Below are 19,306 nucleotides of genomic sequence, written 5' to 3'. Positions count from 1 at the left end.
AGAACTCTTGCATTTAGTATAAAGATTTAAACGGGCTGAATAGTCTAGGACAGTGCTTTTCACACTTCTATTGTGAAGGATCAGTTTTTTTTTTAAATTTCTTATCAGTTGTGAATCAGAAATTTTATAAAATGTAATAAAACTGTATTACTAGAAAAACTAAACAAGAACCCAAAACATAAAAGTTTCTTAAATGGCAGTGCCTAGATAGCCATGGTGCTAAACTATGTTTAATGAATGACTCTACTGAATGCAATTTAATATGAGGGTCTGTATATGCCAAGTAGTTGGTCCACAAATGAGTATGTCTTCATTGGAAAAGTGACTGTATCTGGTTATGTTACTGAATATATCTGATGAGGGCAGTACCCTCAGACAACTCATAATCAAAAAAACTAAATATTTTATGAGGCTCTAGGAACACATGACACTTCATTTAGAGAATAACATAGCAAGGTAAATTAGCAGTATTAAAGGACTAAATAATCTCTATTTTTTCTGTGATTTTGCCTTTTGGCCTAAACCCTAACTACACCCAAACACAGGTCAGGAATGAATATAAAGGATGATGCAAAAGTCTAATAAATGCTTAAAGATGAACACCAGACTATGTTAGAGGGTACACTTTCTCCAGACTGCATCTATAAAGTTTTAACTTGCACTTACTTTTATGCAAAGAATGTTTTTTTTTATGTAGAGAATTTTTAAGTGTAATAATGTATACTCACATATACCTTAGGATTCTTTAAATATATTAAATTATACTTAAATATATACTTTATATCTTATATATATTATATAATTATATATTTAAATGTTATATTCCACAAGTACCTGTGTTTCAGGGTAAAGTGAGAAAGCATTTAATCCTTTCACACACAGAGCATTTATATTTAGTCTCATACTGTCCATGAAGCCAGTAACTGCTTCCTCCTCACAGAATGAAATGTAGCTTCCTGATGCAATCTGCACTGATGACAGCAGGGGTCACTGTCATGTGAAATCGCCATTTTTCGTTGTGTACAAGAATCCTCCCCAGTTAGTAAGTACTAGTTTTCAGAGAGACTGGGATCTTTGTAAATTGTCTTATACACCAAAACTATTTTAAAATCCTGACTTATGTGAATACAAAGTGATATATTTCAACTTACAAATTGAAACCTGTCATAAACTTTAAAAAGAAAAATTAATATATCAATAAAATGTTACTACTTTGCATGAATTAGCTTACTGAATCTTTCCTCATAGTATTTCTATTAGTATATGATGCCATTTATATTAAGTTCAAAAAGAAAAAATAATAGAATATATTGGTTACAGAATAGTTAACTTATAAAACTATACAGGAAAGTAAGAATGTAATTATCATAAATTACAGGGTAATAGTTTCCTATAGATGGAAATGAAGGGTCTATGACTTAGAAGGTGCATGTATGGGGGTTCAGGAGTGCCGGTAATCTTTCAATTTTTTTTTTTTTTTTTTTTTTTGTTTGCGGTACGCGGGCCTCTCACTGTTGTGGCCTCTCCCGTTGAGGAGTACAGGCTCTGGACGCGCAGGCTCAGCGGCCATGGCTCATGGGCCCAGCCGCTCCGCGGCATGTGGGATCTTCCCAGACCGGGGCACGAACCCGTGTCTCCTGCATCGGCAGGCGGACTCTCAACCACTGCGCCACCAGGGAAGCCCCAATCTTTCAATTCTTGACCTATAATATGGTTACATAGGCTCCTATTTTGTAGCAAGTCATTAAACTGAACATTTATGTTTTATACACACAAAACCAAAATATAGAAGGCCTTATCAAAATTGTGTCATTCCTATAAAGTACAGCTAGCCAATACTAAAAAGAATTCTAAGGATTGAAAGGTTAATTGGTCCCGAATAACTTTCTCTAATTGAATTCCCTAATCAGCCCAAAATCTCCACAAAGTTACTACAAATCACAGTAAAGATAGGAAATAGTTCTCAGAAAACCTCTTGTTATTTGTAAGAGGAAGACTTAAGCAGTCTCTTTCTCTATTCTCTTTACTTTATTTCTCTGGGTTTTTTTAGTTCTTTACTTTTCTTGTATAATTCTTGGGAATCTTAAAGTTTCATATATTTTCTTGGTTTCCTTCCCCAGGGACTTTGCTAATATGGATGTGATTTATTCAAATCCTTTTGTTAACTTTTTGAAATGCATAGTAATGAAATATTTATGGAGTTATACTAGACTGACTAAAATTATCTACTTGAATGATTGGCAAAAAGAAAATATTCACAAACTGATTATCCTCTTTAAGAATAAATAAAATATTGATATTCAGGCAAAAAATGAATTTGAGCATGTTAATTACACCTGTGCAAGGAGTCATACAATTCTTACCCTACCTGAAATCACATGCTGTAGTAACCTCTGCTCCTCCACCCAGGGCCCGACCTTGAACTAGTGCAACACTTATTAAAGGAAGTCTGTATATTGAAGGAAAAAGGAAAAATGGATGTTAATATTTTTAATTTTGATATTAATTTACAAATACTTTTAAAACTTAAGATGCAGTAGAAACAAAATTACTGAACTATGTTTATAAAAATAATCACACCTCAAAGTATAGAACTATTAGCCAATGTATCATGAGCAAAACAGTATAATAATGAAGATAAAATAATTCATACTAAATGCTATGTAAGCTTATCAAAATACCTCCCTAAATCATTATATATTTTTAAACTATAGACATATCAACTTTCTTCCAAATAAATGGATGTTTTTGTATAATGCAGGCACTCCTCATTTCATTGTGCTTCGCTTTATTGCGTTGGATTAGGCTTTGGCTAACAGTTAGCCAAGTTGTGAATACAGAGGAAAAGTTCTTGAAGGAAATTAAAAGGACTACTCCAGTGAATATATGAATGATAAGAAAGCAAAACAACCTTACTGCTGATAGGAAGAGAGTTTTATTGGTCTAGATAGAAGATCAAATCAGCCACATTTCCTTAAGTCAAAGCCTAATCCAGAGGAAGGTCCTCACTCTGTTCAATTCTATGAAGACTGAGAGAGGTGAGGCAGATACAGAAGGAAAGTGTGATGCTAGCAGAGGTTGGTTCATGAGAATTCAGGAAAGAAGCCATTTCCGTAACATAAATGTGCCAGATAAAACAGCAAGTGCTGATACAGAAGCTGCAGCAAGTTATCCAGAAGATCTAACTAAGATAATTCATGAAGGTGGCTACACCAAACAACAGATTTTCAATGTAGACAAAACAACCTTATATTAGAAGAAGATGCCATCTAAGACATTCATGGCTAGAGAGAAGTCAATGCCTGGCTTCAAAGTTTCAAAGGACAGGCTGACTCTCTTGTCAGGGGCTAATGCAGCTGGTGACTACTAGTTGAAGCTAATGTTTATTTACCGTTCTGAAAATCTTAGGGCTTTTGAGAATTATGCTCAATCTACTCTGTGCTCTATAAATGGAACAACAAAGCCTGGGTGACAGCACATCTGTTTACAACATGTTTTACTGAATATTTTAAGCCCACTGCTGATTTACTGCTCAGAAAAAAAAGATTCCTTTCAAACTATTACTGCCCAGGGCTTCCCTGGTGGCACAGTGGTTAAGAACCCACCTGCCAATGCAGGGGGCGTGGGTTCAAGCCCTGATCCAGGTAGATCCCACATGCCGCAGAGCAACTAAGCCCGTGTGCCACAACTACTGGGCCTGCGCTCTAGAGCCCGCAAGCCACAACTACTGAGCCCACACGCCACAACTACTGAAGCCCGCGCACCTAGAGCCTGTGCTCCGCAACAAGAGAAGCCACTGCAGTAAGACAGCGCACCACGACAAAGAGTAGCCCCTGCTCACTGCAACTATAGAAAGCCCGCACACAGCAACAAAGGCCCAATGCAGCCAAAAATAAATAAATTAATTTATAAAAACCAAACTATTACTGCCCACTGACAATGCACCTGGTCACCCAAGAGCTCTGAAGAAAGCATGCAATGAAATTAATGCTGTTTTCATGCCTGCTAACACAACATCCATTCTGCAGTCTGTGGATCTAGTAGTAATTTTGACTTTCAAGTCTCATTATTTAAGAAATACATTTCATAAGGCTACAGCTGCCATAGACAGTGATTCCGCTGATGGACCTAGGCAAAGTCACTTGAAAACCTTCCAGAAAGGATTCACCATTCTAGATGCCATTAAGAACATTTGCGATTTATGGGAAGAGGTCAAAATATCAACATTAACATGAGTCTGAAGAAGATGATTCCAAATCTCTTGGATGACTTTGAGGGGTTTAAGACATCAGTGGAGGAAGTAACTGCAGATGTGGTGGAAACAGCAAGAGAACTAGAACTGAAGCCTGAAATGTGACTGAGTTGCTGCAATCTCATGATAAACTTTAACAGATGAGGAGTTACTTCTCATGGATGAGCAAAGAAGGTGGTTTCTTGAGATGGAATCTACCCTGGTGAAGATGTTGTGAAGACTGTTGAAATGACAACAAAGGATTTAAAATGTTAAATAAACTTATTTGATAAAGAGCGGCAAGGTTTGAGAGGACTGACTCCAATTTTGAAAGAAGTTCCTCTATGGGTAAAATGCTACCAAACAGCACTGTATGTTACAGAGAAATCATTCATGAAAGGAAGAGTCAACTGATGCAGGAAACTTCACTGGTGTCTTGTTTTAATAAATTACCGCAGCCATCCCAGCCCTCAGCAGCCACCACCCTGATCAGTAAGCCGCCGTCAACACTGAGACAAGACCTTCCACCAGCAAAAAGTTTACGATTCACTGAAGGCTCAGATGATGGTTAGCATTTTTTAGCAATAAAGTATTTTTAAATTAAGGTATGTACATTTTTTTTAGACATAATGCTATCGCATACTTTAATAGACTATGGTAGAGTGTAAACATAACTTTTATATGCACTGGGAAACCAAAAACTTCTTGTGACTTGCTTTATTTCGATATCGCTTTATGCAGTGGTCTGGAACCTAACCTGCAATATCTCTGAGGTAGGCCTGGATACAGCTCCTGGAACTTTTCAGCAGCTGGCAATCGGGAATAATTCAATGTGATACTGTCTTAGTCCATTTTTATTGGTATCAAATTATGGATGGGAAAATTAAAGCTGTATCCAAAAGGAAGAATTGTGGTACAGAAGATTGAGCTCCAGAACTGTTATTGAAGGTTCCTATCAAAAATGTTTTCATTACTCACTAAAATGATCCAGAGACTGATCCTATATAAAAGAATGGTTCTGAAGTAAAAATACGTCTTGGGCTTCCCTGGTGGCACAGTGGTTGAGAGTCCGCCTGCCAATGCAGGGGACACGGGTTCGTGCCCCGGTCTGGGAAGATCCCACATGCCGCAGAGCGGCTGGGCCCGTGAGCCATGGCCGCTGAGCCTGCGCGTCCGGAGCCTGTGCTCCGCGACGGGAGAGGCCACAACAGTGAGAGGCCCACGTACCATGAAAAAAAAAAAAAAAAAAAGTCTTAACCTTTTGTGTTTGCAAAGACCCACTTTGCAAAGTGTGTATTTAAAAGGTGAATTTAAAATGTTTTGAAAGTACAGAATTTTTTGTAGGTCTAACCAAAATGAAAAGGTGCAGGTCTAAAGTAATTGCAAATTTCTTAACACACACTGCTTCCAAATAAAAAGGATTTTTTTGGGCTTCCCTGGTGGCGCAGTGGTTGAGAGTCCACCTGCCGATGCAGGGGACACGAGTTCGTGCCCCGGTCTGGGAAGACCCCACATGCTGCAGAGCGGCTGGGCCCGTGAGCCATGGCCGCTGAGCCTGCGCGTCTGGAGCCTATGCTCCGCAATGGGAGAGGCCACAACAGTGAGAGGCCCATGTACCGCAAAGAAAAAAAAAAAAAGGATTTTTTTCTTTTTGGCTGCATCAGGTCTTACTGGCAGCATGAACGATCTTCGTCGAGGCATGCAGGATCTTTCGTTGCAGCACGCGGGCTCTTCCTGGCAGGGCACGGGCTTCTATTTGTGGCATGTGGGGTTTTTTCTCTCTCTAGTTGTGGCACACGGGCTCCACAGCACGTGGGCTCTGTAGTTTGCGGCACGCAGGTTCTCTAGTTGAGGTGCGTGAGTTCAGTAGTTGTGGCACATGGGCTTAGTTACCCTGCAGCATGTGGGATCTTAGTTCCCTGACCAGGGATAGAACCCACGTCCTCTGCATTGTAAGGTGGATTCTTTACCACTGGACCACCAGGGAAGTCCCTAAAAAGGATTATTTAAAAAAAAAAAACCCAAGTTTTAAGATTTATTTAAGAAAAAGTCAAATGTAATAGGGAGAAGTAGGTGAATAGGAGCTAAGACAATGAAGAAGGTATTTTAAACAGTAATGTTGATTCCACTTTTCTTTCTAGACTCACATACAAAGAGTACCAAAAATACAGTGATGTCCAATAAACAAGTATGCTAAATAAATAAGAATTTCCTTAGTTATAATTATATTTAAATTGTTTACATTCAGAATATAGAAGTAGAAAGCTAATCAGCCCAATCATTTCACAGTTTGTAACCCCAAATACAAAATGACAGGCCCAAAATTTTCTCATTTTTCTTCCTCATCTAGGTGCAAAGTGAATCCATCTTCCTCAGAAATCTGTAAAAGCCTTCTCCAATTGGGAACTCTTTTTCTATCTCCTTGCGGATACAGACCATTTCACTATACATTCTACTAATTTTGAATATTAGGTAATCTTTATGTGTCATCTCTTGACCAGTGTCTATTCTGCTCTAGTAACAGTATTTAACCTTCCCATGTCTATACCTAAATATAACCAGATTATACCTAAATATCAGCTCTTTAGGGAAAAGTGCTATGACTTTAATTCTTTTTATCTCTCATCTCTTATTTTTTAAGAGACATACTTGTATGTCCTTCAGTAACATTTAATTATATGACAATCCTTGATGGCACAAATAGTTCATCATTAGAATAAATATGGTTAGAAAGTCAGTGACTGCTTTTTATCTACTGCAAATCACAGAATGAAGAGCTATTTTTGGTTTATTAGAAATTATATTTTAAAAACAAAGATACATTACCTCATAAATCTTGTTAAGGTGTTTTGCATGAACATGCATACGGCCATTCCATCCTTTAAATAAGAATAAGCACAAAGATACAATGCAAATGTATTATATAAGAAATTATTAAAAAACACTTTCAGGATTTAGAAAGTAATAAAGCCAAAAATATACCCAACTTTATAAAATGAGGTTATCATTTAAAACTCTTTGAAGCTGTCTGAAATGTAAATGATGCAGTATTTAGCTGTGTGGATCTTCTAGGGTTCCCTGAGCTCAGCTTTGCATGCGCTATTAGTAAAGACTTAGGTGTGAGAGAGAGAGAGTAACTCTCACACCTAAGTCATATACCCCAGAAAAGAGGGTAGTTCTACTCAGGGTAATTTGGAGGGAAGAGGCATAAGACAAACCCACCTATTATCCCAAACTCTGATCCCCTAAGAATATAAACATAAAAAACAAGTTTCCTAATAGTACTGTAAACTCACTGCCCCTTCTTTTTTCCCTCATATACTTTCTTCAACTAGTATAATGTGGTCTTCAGCCTTCTCTCAAAAGATTCTCCTCAAAGGTTTCTAATAATCTCCTAATTGTTAAATTAAATGGCTTTTCCTTATCCTCATCTTCCTCTGTCTCCGTAGTATACATAGCATCTTGCTTTGACCAGTTTCTGCATTTTGATATTCTCAGTTTCTAGCAACATCTTCCACTCCTGATCCCCTTCCTATTTCTTTGATTGTTATTTTCCAGTTTTCTTCTTTCTCTCTTTTTATTCAGCTAAATGCTATTACCAAAGATCCAATCCATGATTCTCTTTCTCTCCTTTATCTACAATTTTTCCCTTGGAAGTCTCAACCATTCCCATTGCTTCAACTACTGTTTTCATGTAGAGTCCCAAAACCTGCTAGAAATTTCACATTCTGCTAATACTTCAAATTCAGCATGGCAAAACCAACTGGTTGTGAAAAAGCTGGGTTTTAATCCTAGCACTGCCACATAATAATAACATAAACGTGAGCAGGTCATAACTATGAACTTCGGTTTTCTCATCCATAAGGAAGGAATGAAAATTTTAAAAACCTGTTCTATTTGACTTAAAGAATGGTTGGAAAGATGAAAATGTACCTAGATACTCTATAAAAGATCACAGAGTGAGTTCTGAGTTAATAGGAAAGGTTTTCTGGTCCAAAAGGCTCAGAATTTTGGTATTTCTTTAACTCTTCCATTTCACAGTTCTCCCATGCTCGATGAGTTAACAAGCATGTCCCCTCAATCCTTCCTCTGAAATATTTCCAATGCAAATCCCTTCTTTTTCTATTTTCTCTGCCGCAACACTAGTTCAGACTTGTGTTACTCATGCTTAGATTATTACCAACAGCCTTGATTCCTAACTGGTCTCTCTATATTTAATTTCTTTTTCCTCTGTGATATATCTTGCATCCTGCCTGAAAAACCTCCCTGTAGGATGATAATTTCATATCACCAATAAAATGAAGTCTAAATTCCTTGGGAAGGATTAATCCCAAACTACTTTACCAACTTTATTGACTACTGCACCCCTCATCCAAGCATCTTAACTTCTGCAACGACAAACTATTTGTCATTCTTTTAACACCTTACAGTTACGGTTGTTCCCGTGTCTTTGCTTACATCATTCCCACTATTTGGAACAGCCTGTCCTTTTCTCTACCTATTTCAAGGAATGCCCGGATCAAATATTTTTCCATCAGGAGTTTCTAAATCCCACAGTAATAGTTTTCTCCTTTGTGTTTCTGCAGTATTTTTATTTTTCTAACAACTACAGAATTTATAGATTGTATACACTGTGTTTGGATTTACTATCAGTCACATCATCTCTACAAAATAAGGATAGGGAACAATCAGTAGAATGTGGTCCCAGTTCCCAGTCCTCAAAAATCTTGTGAGAAATAAAGAAATGCAACATGCATCAAGGTATAGTATAATAAGTATTTTAAGAAATGCTTGAACAAGCTGAGAACAGTGGCAAATAGGAAACAATTCATTTCAACTGGGTTAGGGTAGTTGAGAAGGTTTTATAGAGGAGAAGGGGAGATGGCATTTGCTAGGCCTAGATAATAAAGTCTTTGAGGCTAACAAAATGCCTTCTTTATCCTCAGAAGCTAGTAGTACAATGTTCTGCATATAGTATGTGCTTGCTGAAGTTAACTGACTCAGATGAATTTAAGATGGAGAACTATGTTGATTCATAAAACAAAGGCAGTCAATGAGTGGTAAAAACCAGTATGATACAAATTTCCTAACTGAAAGCCTTTATCAGGAAGGTCAGTCTATACAATAAAGTGATGAGAAAATTAATACAAGCACAAAGAGCTAGAAGGTTTAAAACTAGAATAGTTTATATTCTATTAAAAATCTGTCCTATAAAGCCTGTTAAATTATCTCAACAAAGTAATTTTAATAGGCTTATTTTCTATTACTAGATTTTAGAGTACTTAAAATACTGATGGAATTATTTAGAATTGGTAGAAATAAAAGTGAAGCAGGTATTAACCTATGTACTATTATGCTTCTCATTCAAAAGATAAAAGTCACACTAAAAATGTTTAAAAGCAATATGGAATAATAGATAACAACACAGACTCTAGAGCTAAACTGCCTAGGTTTGAATCTGGGCTCTACCACTTAACAGCTAGTTTGAATTTTGGCAAGATACTTAACCTCTCTGTGCCTCAGTCTCCTCACCTGTAAAATGGTGCTAGTAATAGTACCTATATCTCATTAGGGGAATTAGTAATAAATAAGTTACAACACAGAAGAGCTTAGAACAGTGCCTGACATACAGTACCAGAACAAGAATGTTATCTATCATCATTATAATCAATATCAGTAATAGCAATCAGATAAGGTATGCTTTGGCTTTAAATGTATCATAGAGATTACACTGCACTAGCCAACATGACCTAGGGAGAAGAAATATTTAATTTATTAAATTTATTCCCCAAAGCTATTGAGCCAACAATGACTAAATGTTCAGGCTTCTTCCTAGGCTACAGGATGAAAATAAGCCAGTGACAGAGAAACCCTGACTTGTGATAGAATAAACTGAAAGAAAGGAACCAATGAAAATCTAGACCTACTCTGATGAATGAAAGTTGGGAGCTTGGAACTTAAACTTAATAAAGGTTTTCAGAGCTGCTGCAGAAGGGGATACTTCCATCCTATCTGGATGATACCCTGAGACCCAAGCCTCCTCCTCCAGCTCCTCCTAGAATAACAAAGATGAGACGCACAATGCCCAGTCTAAGTGCCAAAGGGAACTATCAACGTCATATTTATTCTAAACCACATGTATACTGAGTGGAAAAACGCCCAGCCTGTAAACATATCTTATCCTAGAACTGTTAGGGAACCACTGACGGAAGTTATCTGCCCTGGCCAGGCAGGGTAATAACTGCTTGAATGAATTATCTCACAACAGGAGGTCCTGATAAGGAAAACAGAATTGACAAGCTACCACCAGCCGGAAGAGAGGCCAAAGTGAGGGAGGAGATGCCAGCCCATAATATGTCCTGCCAACCTCCCAGAAATCCTCACGCTGGAAACCATCTTGACTGAGAGATGTATGTGCTGCCAGGAAGTGGACCAAATATGGGCACAAGCAAGACGATTATCCAGAGACAACCTGGAAAGCTAACCCCATTACCATAAAACCTGAGACTACAAGCCACGTGGCAGAGCAGTTCTCCTGGGTTCCTTATACCTGGCTGTTCTCTGCCCAGGCACCCCTTCCTAGTAAAGTCTTTTGCTTTGTCAGTACAGGTGTCTCCTTGGACAATTCAATTCCGAGTGTTAGACAAGAGTCCACTCTTGGGCCCTGGAAGGGGTGCCCCTTACAGTAACATAACCATAAATGAGCCTCTTTTTTTTTCCCTAAGTGCTTGTTGTATATATTAATTTCCTCAAAATACATGGAAGGGTTTCAAGAAAATTATAATAGCTTGTCTACAAATTAATAAGGCTACAATGGAACTGTACAACAGTCATAGCAAAAGCAAAGAAGTTAGACAAGAACTTTGAGGTCGCTGTGGAAATTTAAGCAACAGAGAAATAGGGGGCAACAGACTGGTAGAAAAGTAACAAGGGAGGTCAGCGGACAAAGGAGGATATTATCTTCCAGCTAGATTAAGAGTATAAAGGTTTCTAAAACGCCAGACTTTTCCTTGAGGCATTAAACCCATTCACTGCAGGGTAAGCAGGTTTTTATTACCCCATATCTTGAAGCTTCTAATTGGATTTTGATTATTTCTGCCCTCTGAAAAAAGACTTCTTTTAGTCTGCAGAACATTGGTAGTATCAGTTCAAATCTTATAAATGGGTTAATACTTACACTAGATTTTTTCCTATTTTATTCTTTTTTTCTGTCCCATAACTTTTCAGGGCTAACGCTTGTGTTATGCTAATTCATCTCCCTGCCTGGACCTTCTCAACCAAGGATTAACTGCCTAATAGGAACAATTAGAGCTCTTTTCCTGCTCATTAAACAAAGGGTACCAATATGAAACCAACCTCTTAGGAGACCACATACATAAAGAAAAAAAAACTAGAATGACAGATAAGCAAATATAATGTTGATGACTGTTGATACTATTATGAGTACATGAGGGTTTCAACGTATTAGTCTGAGAAGAAAAATATTGCCTGTCATATCACTAAACAAAGGATGTCACAGCCATCAGTCACAGCTGCCACTGCTGATGGTGAACCCTGAGGGAACTCGGGATGGAAACAAGGAATGCCCCCCATCTAGCAGTCATTAGACTGCAGCCACCCCAACACTGCAGATTTAAGGAAACTCAGGATGAGAAAACACAGCACACTGGCCCCAGATAGCTGAAGTGCCTATCAAAGGAATGATTTCAATGAGCCTACACTCTTGCACCTCCCTATACATAGAAAAGCAGTAAATTCCTTAACTTGAGATATCTGGTTTTCTTTAATTAACAATCATCTTTTGACATTCCGACTACCTGCCCTTTGCTGCAAATACTCCTATATATTCCGGTTCCCCTCACCTCCTCGGAGCAGTTTCTCAGGGTTATTTGAGATGCTGTCTCCAGGCTTGAAGTCCTAAGAATGTCTGCTGAAAAATACATAACTCTCAACTTTTAGGGCATGCACTTTTTTTCAGTCGACATGTCTACTTTTGTTTATCTTTGGTAATTTTCATTAATAAAATATTTTTTCAAAACTGAAAACATACAGTGGCAAAAACATCAACATAATTATCTTTTTTTAAAAAAAGCCATTTAATAATCACTTTCATGTATCTTATTATAATGAGAAGGGAAAGTAACCCAATTACTAAAATCATCTATTCTACTTATCTCATCATCCTCAGAAGAGCAAATTCACCAAATAAGCAGATGCAATGACGCATTTGCAACAACAAAGAGTAAGTATATTAGATAAAGAAGAGCTTTGTTGAGAGAAAGGCTGTTTATACTTAAAGTCATGTTAAGCATCTCAGAATCTCTCAGCTGTGGGGGACAGATGCGTTTATATGTGCAGCTGCAATTCATAAACATGCATGAGCCTCAAAAGTCCCAAGGCCATTGAAAATTTCAGTTTTACACATATTTATAGTTACTTCTCAGGCATACAGGAATATGTTCTATATGAGAAATGGAAATAGTTAACAGGAACTTTATGTAAACTGCTTCCACTTATTAATTTTAAAAATCATCATGTGACAAATACACCATACTTTATAAATACTACTGTGTTTCTTAATATTATCCATAAAGAGAATTTACTCAAATTGTTTATTTCCATGCTATATATTTCCTATAACTATGACTAAGAACGTTTCATAAAAGTACAATAAAGGAACCATCTACACAAAAAAATGCTTTAAATAAAATAAGGTATTTTAAATACCAATCTGGGCTTGAAGCATACACACTGTAAAGCAGAATCACAATTCCAGATTTTTTTTTCTAATGAGTCTGGCAGATGTGCATAGCTACAAGGGACGAACACCGGCAGTGTTATTTAAGCATTGGGGTAACACCACCCGAGTTCTCAGCTGTTGATCAAAAGTCAATCTTACTCTACTGCAGGCATTCAAGACAGCAGATTACTTGGAGAATGTTCTTACTGGAAAGAATAAACTTTATTTAGTGATCCCTTACCTGAAGTCTGAATAAAAATGATATAAATTTTCCTACATGATTTACATCAGGCTGGCTACATATATGTGAAACAATTAGCATGTCTCCACTTTTAGTTTTTACATTTATAGGGGAAAAATTCCTGGCCACATGATCTAGTTAGACAGCAACAACCTTCTAACTAGAAGAAAGCAAAATAACCTTTCACATTTTTAGGGGTGTTTTCCTATCTGACTGGAAGGTCAGGCCACTCAAGATGGCTGTTCTCTGGCTCTCTATACATTCCCTGCTCCACCAGTGCCTGCTTTACCTACACCCTACTCACATGACTGACCTTCCTACACCTGCCCCAGGCCCCAGCTAGTGACTGTTCTTAACAAAGGGGTGGTGAGGGGCGTGCCCCTCTGCTAGTTTCCCTGGTAACCGATGAGCCAACCTGAGGTTAATTCCCCTTAAAACTGGCAATCTCCCATCTCCCCTTGCCCTTGGAGTGAAGACTGTCCTGCCCTGTCCTACCCGCCATCTGCTGCAGATGGTGGGGTGTTGCTCCAGGACCTTGCTTCAGACGCTCCCCCTATCCACTGAACCACTGATGTCTCTGTCACTGACTCCGGGCTCTTTCTTAGGTCTTAAAGCTGGGCAAATACAGGCCTTGCAGGCCTGCAGGGTGCAGCCCAACGCTGGCAACACACCAGACCCACAGTAATCTATTATCTCATTCTACAATATCTTTATAGTATCTTTTGTGAACAAAGTAAAGTGCTTACCAATACAATTATTCTAGAAATGAAAAATTATAATCAAATGACTTGCAGGTCACATAGTTAATTATCAGTAAAGCCCGGGCAAGAATCCGTATATTCAGATCCGCAGCTTAGTGCTCTTGATAGGGACAGATTAAAGGGACAAAGTAGGTGATTAAATAGTTAATCCCACTAGGGGATTGTAAGTAAAGACAAAGCATGGGAGACCCTGTAAGGTAATGATCACTCAAGAAAGCAGGTTTGCTTCACCACAAAACCAAGCAGGCTTGCTTAGCAACAAAATCATGCAACAGAAGCATGAGACATGCCCCAAACAATAAAATAATGGTGGATTGAGACCCACACCCTGTCCAGTGAGGTCAGTAAGTTAATGATTTCTAGGACATGCTTCTCTGCATACACTGAAAATAAAAATATAAGGAAAAGGTGACATTATACTGAAAGCTGAGATGATTTATCATACTTTAGTATATGTTACCACCTTCTTGCTCATTTCCATTACACTATGACAGCCCCAGTTTGACCATGCAGGGACAAGAAAAATCCCCCACCCACATGGAGGAGGAACCAATGTTGGAAGTGTGATGTCTACTCAAGAATGAGGAAGAAGGTGGACTTCCCCCCTCCCCACTTTTCCTTTGATTATAAAACTGTAGCCCACTAAGTTCTCAGGGCAGCACCCTCCTGCCTGCCTGCTTGTAAACCTATAAGCATCCTATTCTAATAAATCATTTCTTATCTATCACTTTGCCTCTTGCTGAATTCTTTCCAATCTGAGACATACAGAACCAGAGCTCCTCGGAGCCCCCCGCCCCGAGATGCATTTCTGCAGTTTCACTCTAACCGTTCAGAGGCATTACAAATTTAAGGCTAGTGCTGCTACAAATTACGGATCATCATGGATGATGATCTTTGAAATAAAAATAATAGCTACCTTTTTCAGACACCATGCTAGTAGGCACTTTATATATATTATCTTAAATCCTCACGATAGCTCTGTGAAATATACAATTCTTATTTATAGATTAGGAAAGTAAGACTTAGAAAGAGTAAGTGATTTACCCAATCACTTAGCCAGAAAATGTTGAAACCAGCATTCAAATACAAATCTATCAAAATTTCCAAAAGAGAGATCCTTCCTCATATATTATGCAAATAGAGATTATACTACATAGAGTGGTATGAGAGTTGTGCAATAACATTATTACCTACGTACAGCTCACATCTATAATTAAATGGCAACAGATACCTTTTTTTCTTTTTCTTCTCTCTCTCTCCTCTCTCTCTCTCTCTCTCTCTCTCTCTCTCTCTTTCTCTCACTCACTCCCACTCTTTTTTTTTTTTTCCTGCCTAGGGGATGTTAGTGGACAGCTGAATTCAAGAAAAACAGGTTGCTCGGAGGACAGATAATGAGAGATGATTCGGATTCCTTTTCTGTAATCATAATTCAAAAGAAAATTTTTTAACTGTTAGCATTTTTTGAAGTCTACCATGTGCCAAAGCTATGCTAGGTACCTCATGGAAAACTCCTTATCATGAGATGCTAAGGGACTTCCACTTAAAAAATTAAAATCCTTGCTGGCTTTAATAATGAACTTTTTATTGCTAGTCTTCCTGTCCTTCATTTTATTCCTCATTACTTCACACTATTACAAGCTAATCTTTACTTTAAGAAGCAAAACAAAAACTCGGATCCTTGGAAAGCTATTAAAGAAAAGCTGTCATGATAATAACCATATAAGCAGAATATAAGTATCTTAGCCCAGATGTCTGACAAACATGTAGAACCTATTGCATAATTCATACAATACTTGCCTCTGGAGTTCCTAGTGCTTTCACAGCATTCAGATCAGATCCTGAGGAGAAAGTATTTTTTGCTCCGTGGACAATGAGACCTTTCCCCTCTGTCCAATTTTCCAACTCAATCACTTTTTCCAGAAGTTGTAGCATCATAACACCTGCCAGAGGGGAGGGGGAGTCAAAAACACATAAAATATTGGACAAATAGAAATAATTTAGAAACTGTAAGGTGTCAAACAAGACTCTTAGGTCATAAATTTTACAAATATTTACTGAATGTCTATCAAATGCCTATCATGTTGGTACTAAGGAGTATATACAAAAGAGGCAAGCATGACAGTCTCTGCTTTAAAAGTTTACAACTTGATAGTGACCTCTTTCTCTCTCTCTCTCCCCCTTAATTAAGAAGTCACATAAATATGTGGTTAGGTAGAAAAAATAATGCTGGCCCTAAGTATGAGAAATCTGTACCAGTAGTTAAAATAATCTTTTTGACTTTGTAAAATAAACATAAGAGTTGAAACAGACCTTAAAGAGTATCTGGTTGGCTGATTTTCAAACAAGGGCCTTGAGAGTTGTGTGGTGTGGAGCTAATTCATCATCTCACAACCCAACCCAACCCAACAACCATCATCCAAATCAAAGCAGTTCTGCTTGTATTAGTTTTAAATATTAGGCATCAAATTAATACTTGTTTCCGTTTGAATAAAAAGTTTTACTAATATAAATTATAAATTGTAGCTATTCAGTAGTAAGTTAAAACAAGTATTTATCTAGTCTAAATCTCTAGAGCAGTCTTACCTTTCTAATTTTATTTTTCCTAGGCTAATATAAAAACTGGCTTTTATTCTCTGAACCAGTTGAGGGTATGCAGCTGCACTGTCCAGTAAAGTAGCCACCATGCACATGTAGTCACTGAGCACTTGAAACATGGCTAGCCTAAACTGAGATGTGCAGTAGTGTGAACAGCTTTGGGCAGGAAAGGCCTCTTTGCAGGAAAGAGCTCTCTACAGGAGGCCCCTTTTGTCTTGTCACTAACCTTAAGCCAGGCACCCCCATCCTCTACTCATCTCTGGCCCTAGCACAACTTTCAGATCTTTTGATCACACAATACGTTGCCTAACCTGTTGGCTCTTTCCGTAGATCAAAGAAGTAGAAATGAAGAATAAGTAATTGAGACATGACCAGATCTCTTCCCTAGCTTCCCCTTCAGAAATCTCGAGAACAAATCTGTGTGAACAAGATAGCATCTAAAGAAAAATCAAAAGAAGTCAACAAGCCTGCACACACTGGGGGATGGCTACGATTCTGACCCCTTATCTCAACGACTGAGATTACGTCCCCTTTTCCCTTTAAAACTTTCATGGCTGAGCAGAATCTTCAGAGGTGGTTTTGGGGGGACAACTGAGTCCAACATCTCCCCAGATTGCCAGCATTCTGATTAAAAGCTACTTTCCTTTCTACCAACATCTGTCTCTTGAGTATTGATTTTTGAGTGGCAAGCAACCAGACCTGATTTGGTAACAGTAGTGTAAAATACATAACAGATTTCAGAGAATTGGTATGAAAAAAGAAAAGAGGAAAATACCTCATTAATAATTTTTGTATCAGTCATTTGTTGAAATATTTTGAGTACACTGGGTTAAATAAAATATGTTATTAAAATTAATTTTACCTTTTTCCTTTTTAAAAATATGGCTACTAGGAAATTTTAAATTACATATGTAGCTGACACTTGTGTCCTGCATTATACTTCTATTGGTTAACATTAATAGAGACATCTCTGAATTCTGCTGAATGTAAAGAAAAGTCATCTTGTGTTTAAAGACCCACCACTAATAATTTACAAAGTTTACAGTCTACTGAATTATGTGTATAAGTAGGATTATATACAGACACAAGAAACTTTACTGGGATATTTTTGAACCCAATATTTCAAATGCTACTATAAAATATAATTCGCTCCCCCCACAATAAGTATGTAACTAACAAACAGATTGCCAAAATCACCTGGAAATACGAGTGCTGGGTAGTCAGGAAGGTAACTCATGAGCTCTTGTATAACATCATGGTAGGATAATTCAAATTTGAGCTTTGGCAAAAAGTTACAAATTATCACAGGTCCTGGACCTTGAGGTCTCTTAAATATAAAATTCTTATATGCCAAGAGTGCTGCCTAGTAAATAGAAGGTATTTACCTGTATCTCAGAGTTAGAAAGGGGCAACAAGTAGGCAAGTGCAGTGTTTTCAGTGATTATTGGAACTACATGGTTAAAATGACAGTCTTATTTCAGTTCATAGAAAAAAAAATTTAAGCTAAATAATTTTTTTCTCATTTTAGGCTTTTCTCTTTAGGTTTTAAAATCTTTGAAACATCCTTCCCTTTGTCTCCCAGTGACATTAGCTGAACACAAACAAATGAAGTTATTAAGCACTTAAAATTTCAATGGAAAAAATAATCAAGATTAATTTGATGGTTTCCTTTTTACCAACATCCATACTCACGGATTTTTTAAAAACATTAAAATATTCACAATTAGTAAAAGAGTTCCTGGTTCAGGTGATTGTTTTGTTTTGTTTTCTCCTGTTCTACAAAGAGTACCATGACTTTCAAGAATTCTTCAACAGATTTAAGGATAAAAGCATGGGACAGCAGGTTAGATTTAGTGTCATTTTTTAACTAACAAAAGAAAGCTCTCTATACCTGAGAAGGCATTCATTTTACTTGGATTGTTCAGAGTAAGAATGCCAATGCCACTGTCTTCCTTCTGAAGGTCAATGGATCCACCAGGAAACTGCTCAAGTTTTCTTTTCACTTCTTCCTCATGGAAGCCATGAGAGGTATTATAAAGTGACAATCCTATTTGATGTAGCAATTTTGTCTTCATAGGGATAGGTGATGTCTTCAAAACATGTCTTGCCATTTCTGGAAAAGAAAGATAAGTATGCAGTAGTCTGGATAAACAGACACTTTTAGAATATTATACATTAATAGGCTTTAGTGAGAGACCTTTCTGTTTATTGGGAGGACTTCCCTACTTCTCAAAACACTCTCTGAGAAGTGTATAGGATTGCTTCCCTTCCCCCCCGCTTCTCAAACCAAAGGATATAAGTTACATTATTTCAGTATATCATCAGGAGATGATGACGTAGTTATAGGGCATTTACTGAGATCCAACACACTAGGAGGATTTAGAAAAATGTTGCTGTTCTGTAGTTAGCACCATCTCCTGCCTTCAGGGAGTCTTCCTCATGACAGCAGTTCTTCCTTTAACTCTAAATCTAAGAATAAATTCAGTCCAGAAGTCCCCTTGGAAACAATCTCTATGCAGAAATGCTACAGAGCAGTTCCAGTCTCTAACAGAAAATTTATTTTTAGCATTATCCTTACCTTATGTAATGCTTTATAGAAAAAGCTGGAATGGGTCCTGAGGAAAGTGGGCAAAGAAATAGGAATGTATGTGTGTGGTTTCTGTATTCCCCAAACTTCTGTCGCTCTTCTCACTTTATATATCTCATCTCTGGGTAATCTCCTATCTGCCCAAATGCTT

The 19,306-nt window shown here is 37.6% G+C and overlaps 1 protein-coding gene and 1 long non-coding RNA gene across 7 annotated transcripts in view; one reads left to right on the top strand and one right to left on the bottom strand.

The window, feature by feature from the left end:
- ECHDC1 (ethylmalonyl-CoA decarboxylase 1) overlaps positions 1–19,306 on the bottom strand; it is a 44,393-nt gene that overhangs the window by 11,243 nt on the left and 13,844 nt on the right. For 4 of the 6 annotated variants that reach the window (XM_033407630.2, XM_033407622.2, XM_049695655.1 and 1 more), the window contains 4 exons: positions 18,460–18,681; positions 15,771–15,913; positions 7,058–7,110; positions 2,369–2,449 (listed from right to left, as the gene is read on the bottom strand). In XM_033407630.2, the coding sequence (XP_033263521.1) occupies positions 2,369–2,449; positions 7,058–7,110; positions 15,771–15,913; positions 18,460–18,679 (497 nt within the window). In that variant the 5' untranslated portion in view covers positions 18,680–18,681. The remainder of the gene's footprint in view (positions 1–2,368; positions 2,450–7,057; positions 7,111–15,770; positions 15,914–18,459; positions 18,682–19,306) is intronic. The other 2 variants (XM_033407646.2, XM_033407643.2) reach the window with 2 other exon arrangements.
- LOC125960736 (uncharacterized) lies at positions 6,549–10,679 on the top strand. Its single transcript, XR_007470715.1, has 2 exons — positions 6,549–6,703; positions 10,500–10,679. It is a non-coding gene; the product is annotated as an uncharacterized LOC125960736 (long non-coding RNA).

The sequence above is a fragment of the Orcinus orca genome, chromosome 12 (genome assembly GCF_937001465.1).
Source record: "Orcinus orca chromosome 12, mOrcOrc1.1, whole genome shotgun sequence".
In the NCBI taxonomy this organism is placed as follows: domain Eukaryota; kingdom Metazoa; phylum Chordata; class Mammalia; order Artiodactyla; family Delphinidae; genus Orcinus; species Orcinus orca.
This window is presented reverse-complemented; position numbering and strand designations above follow the sequence as displayed.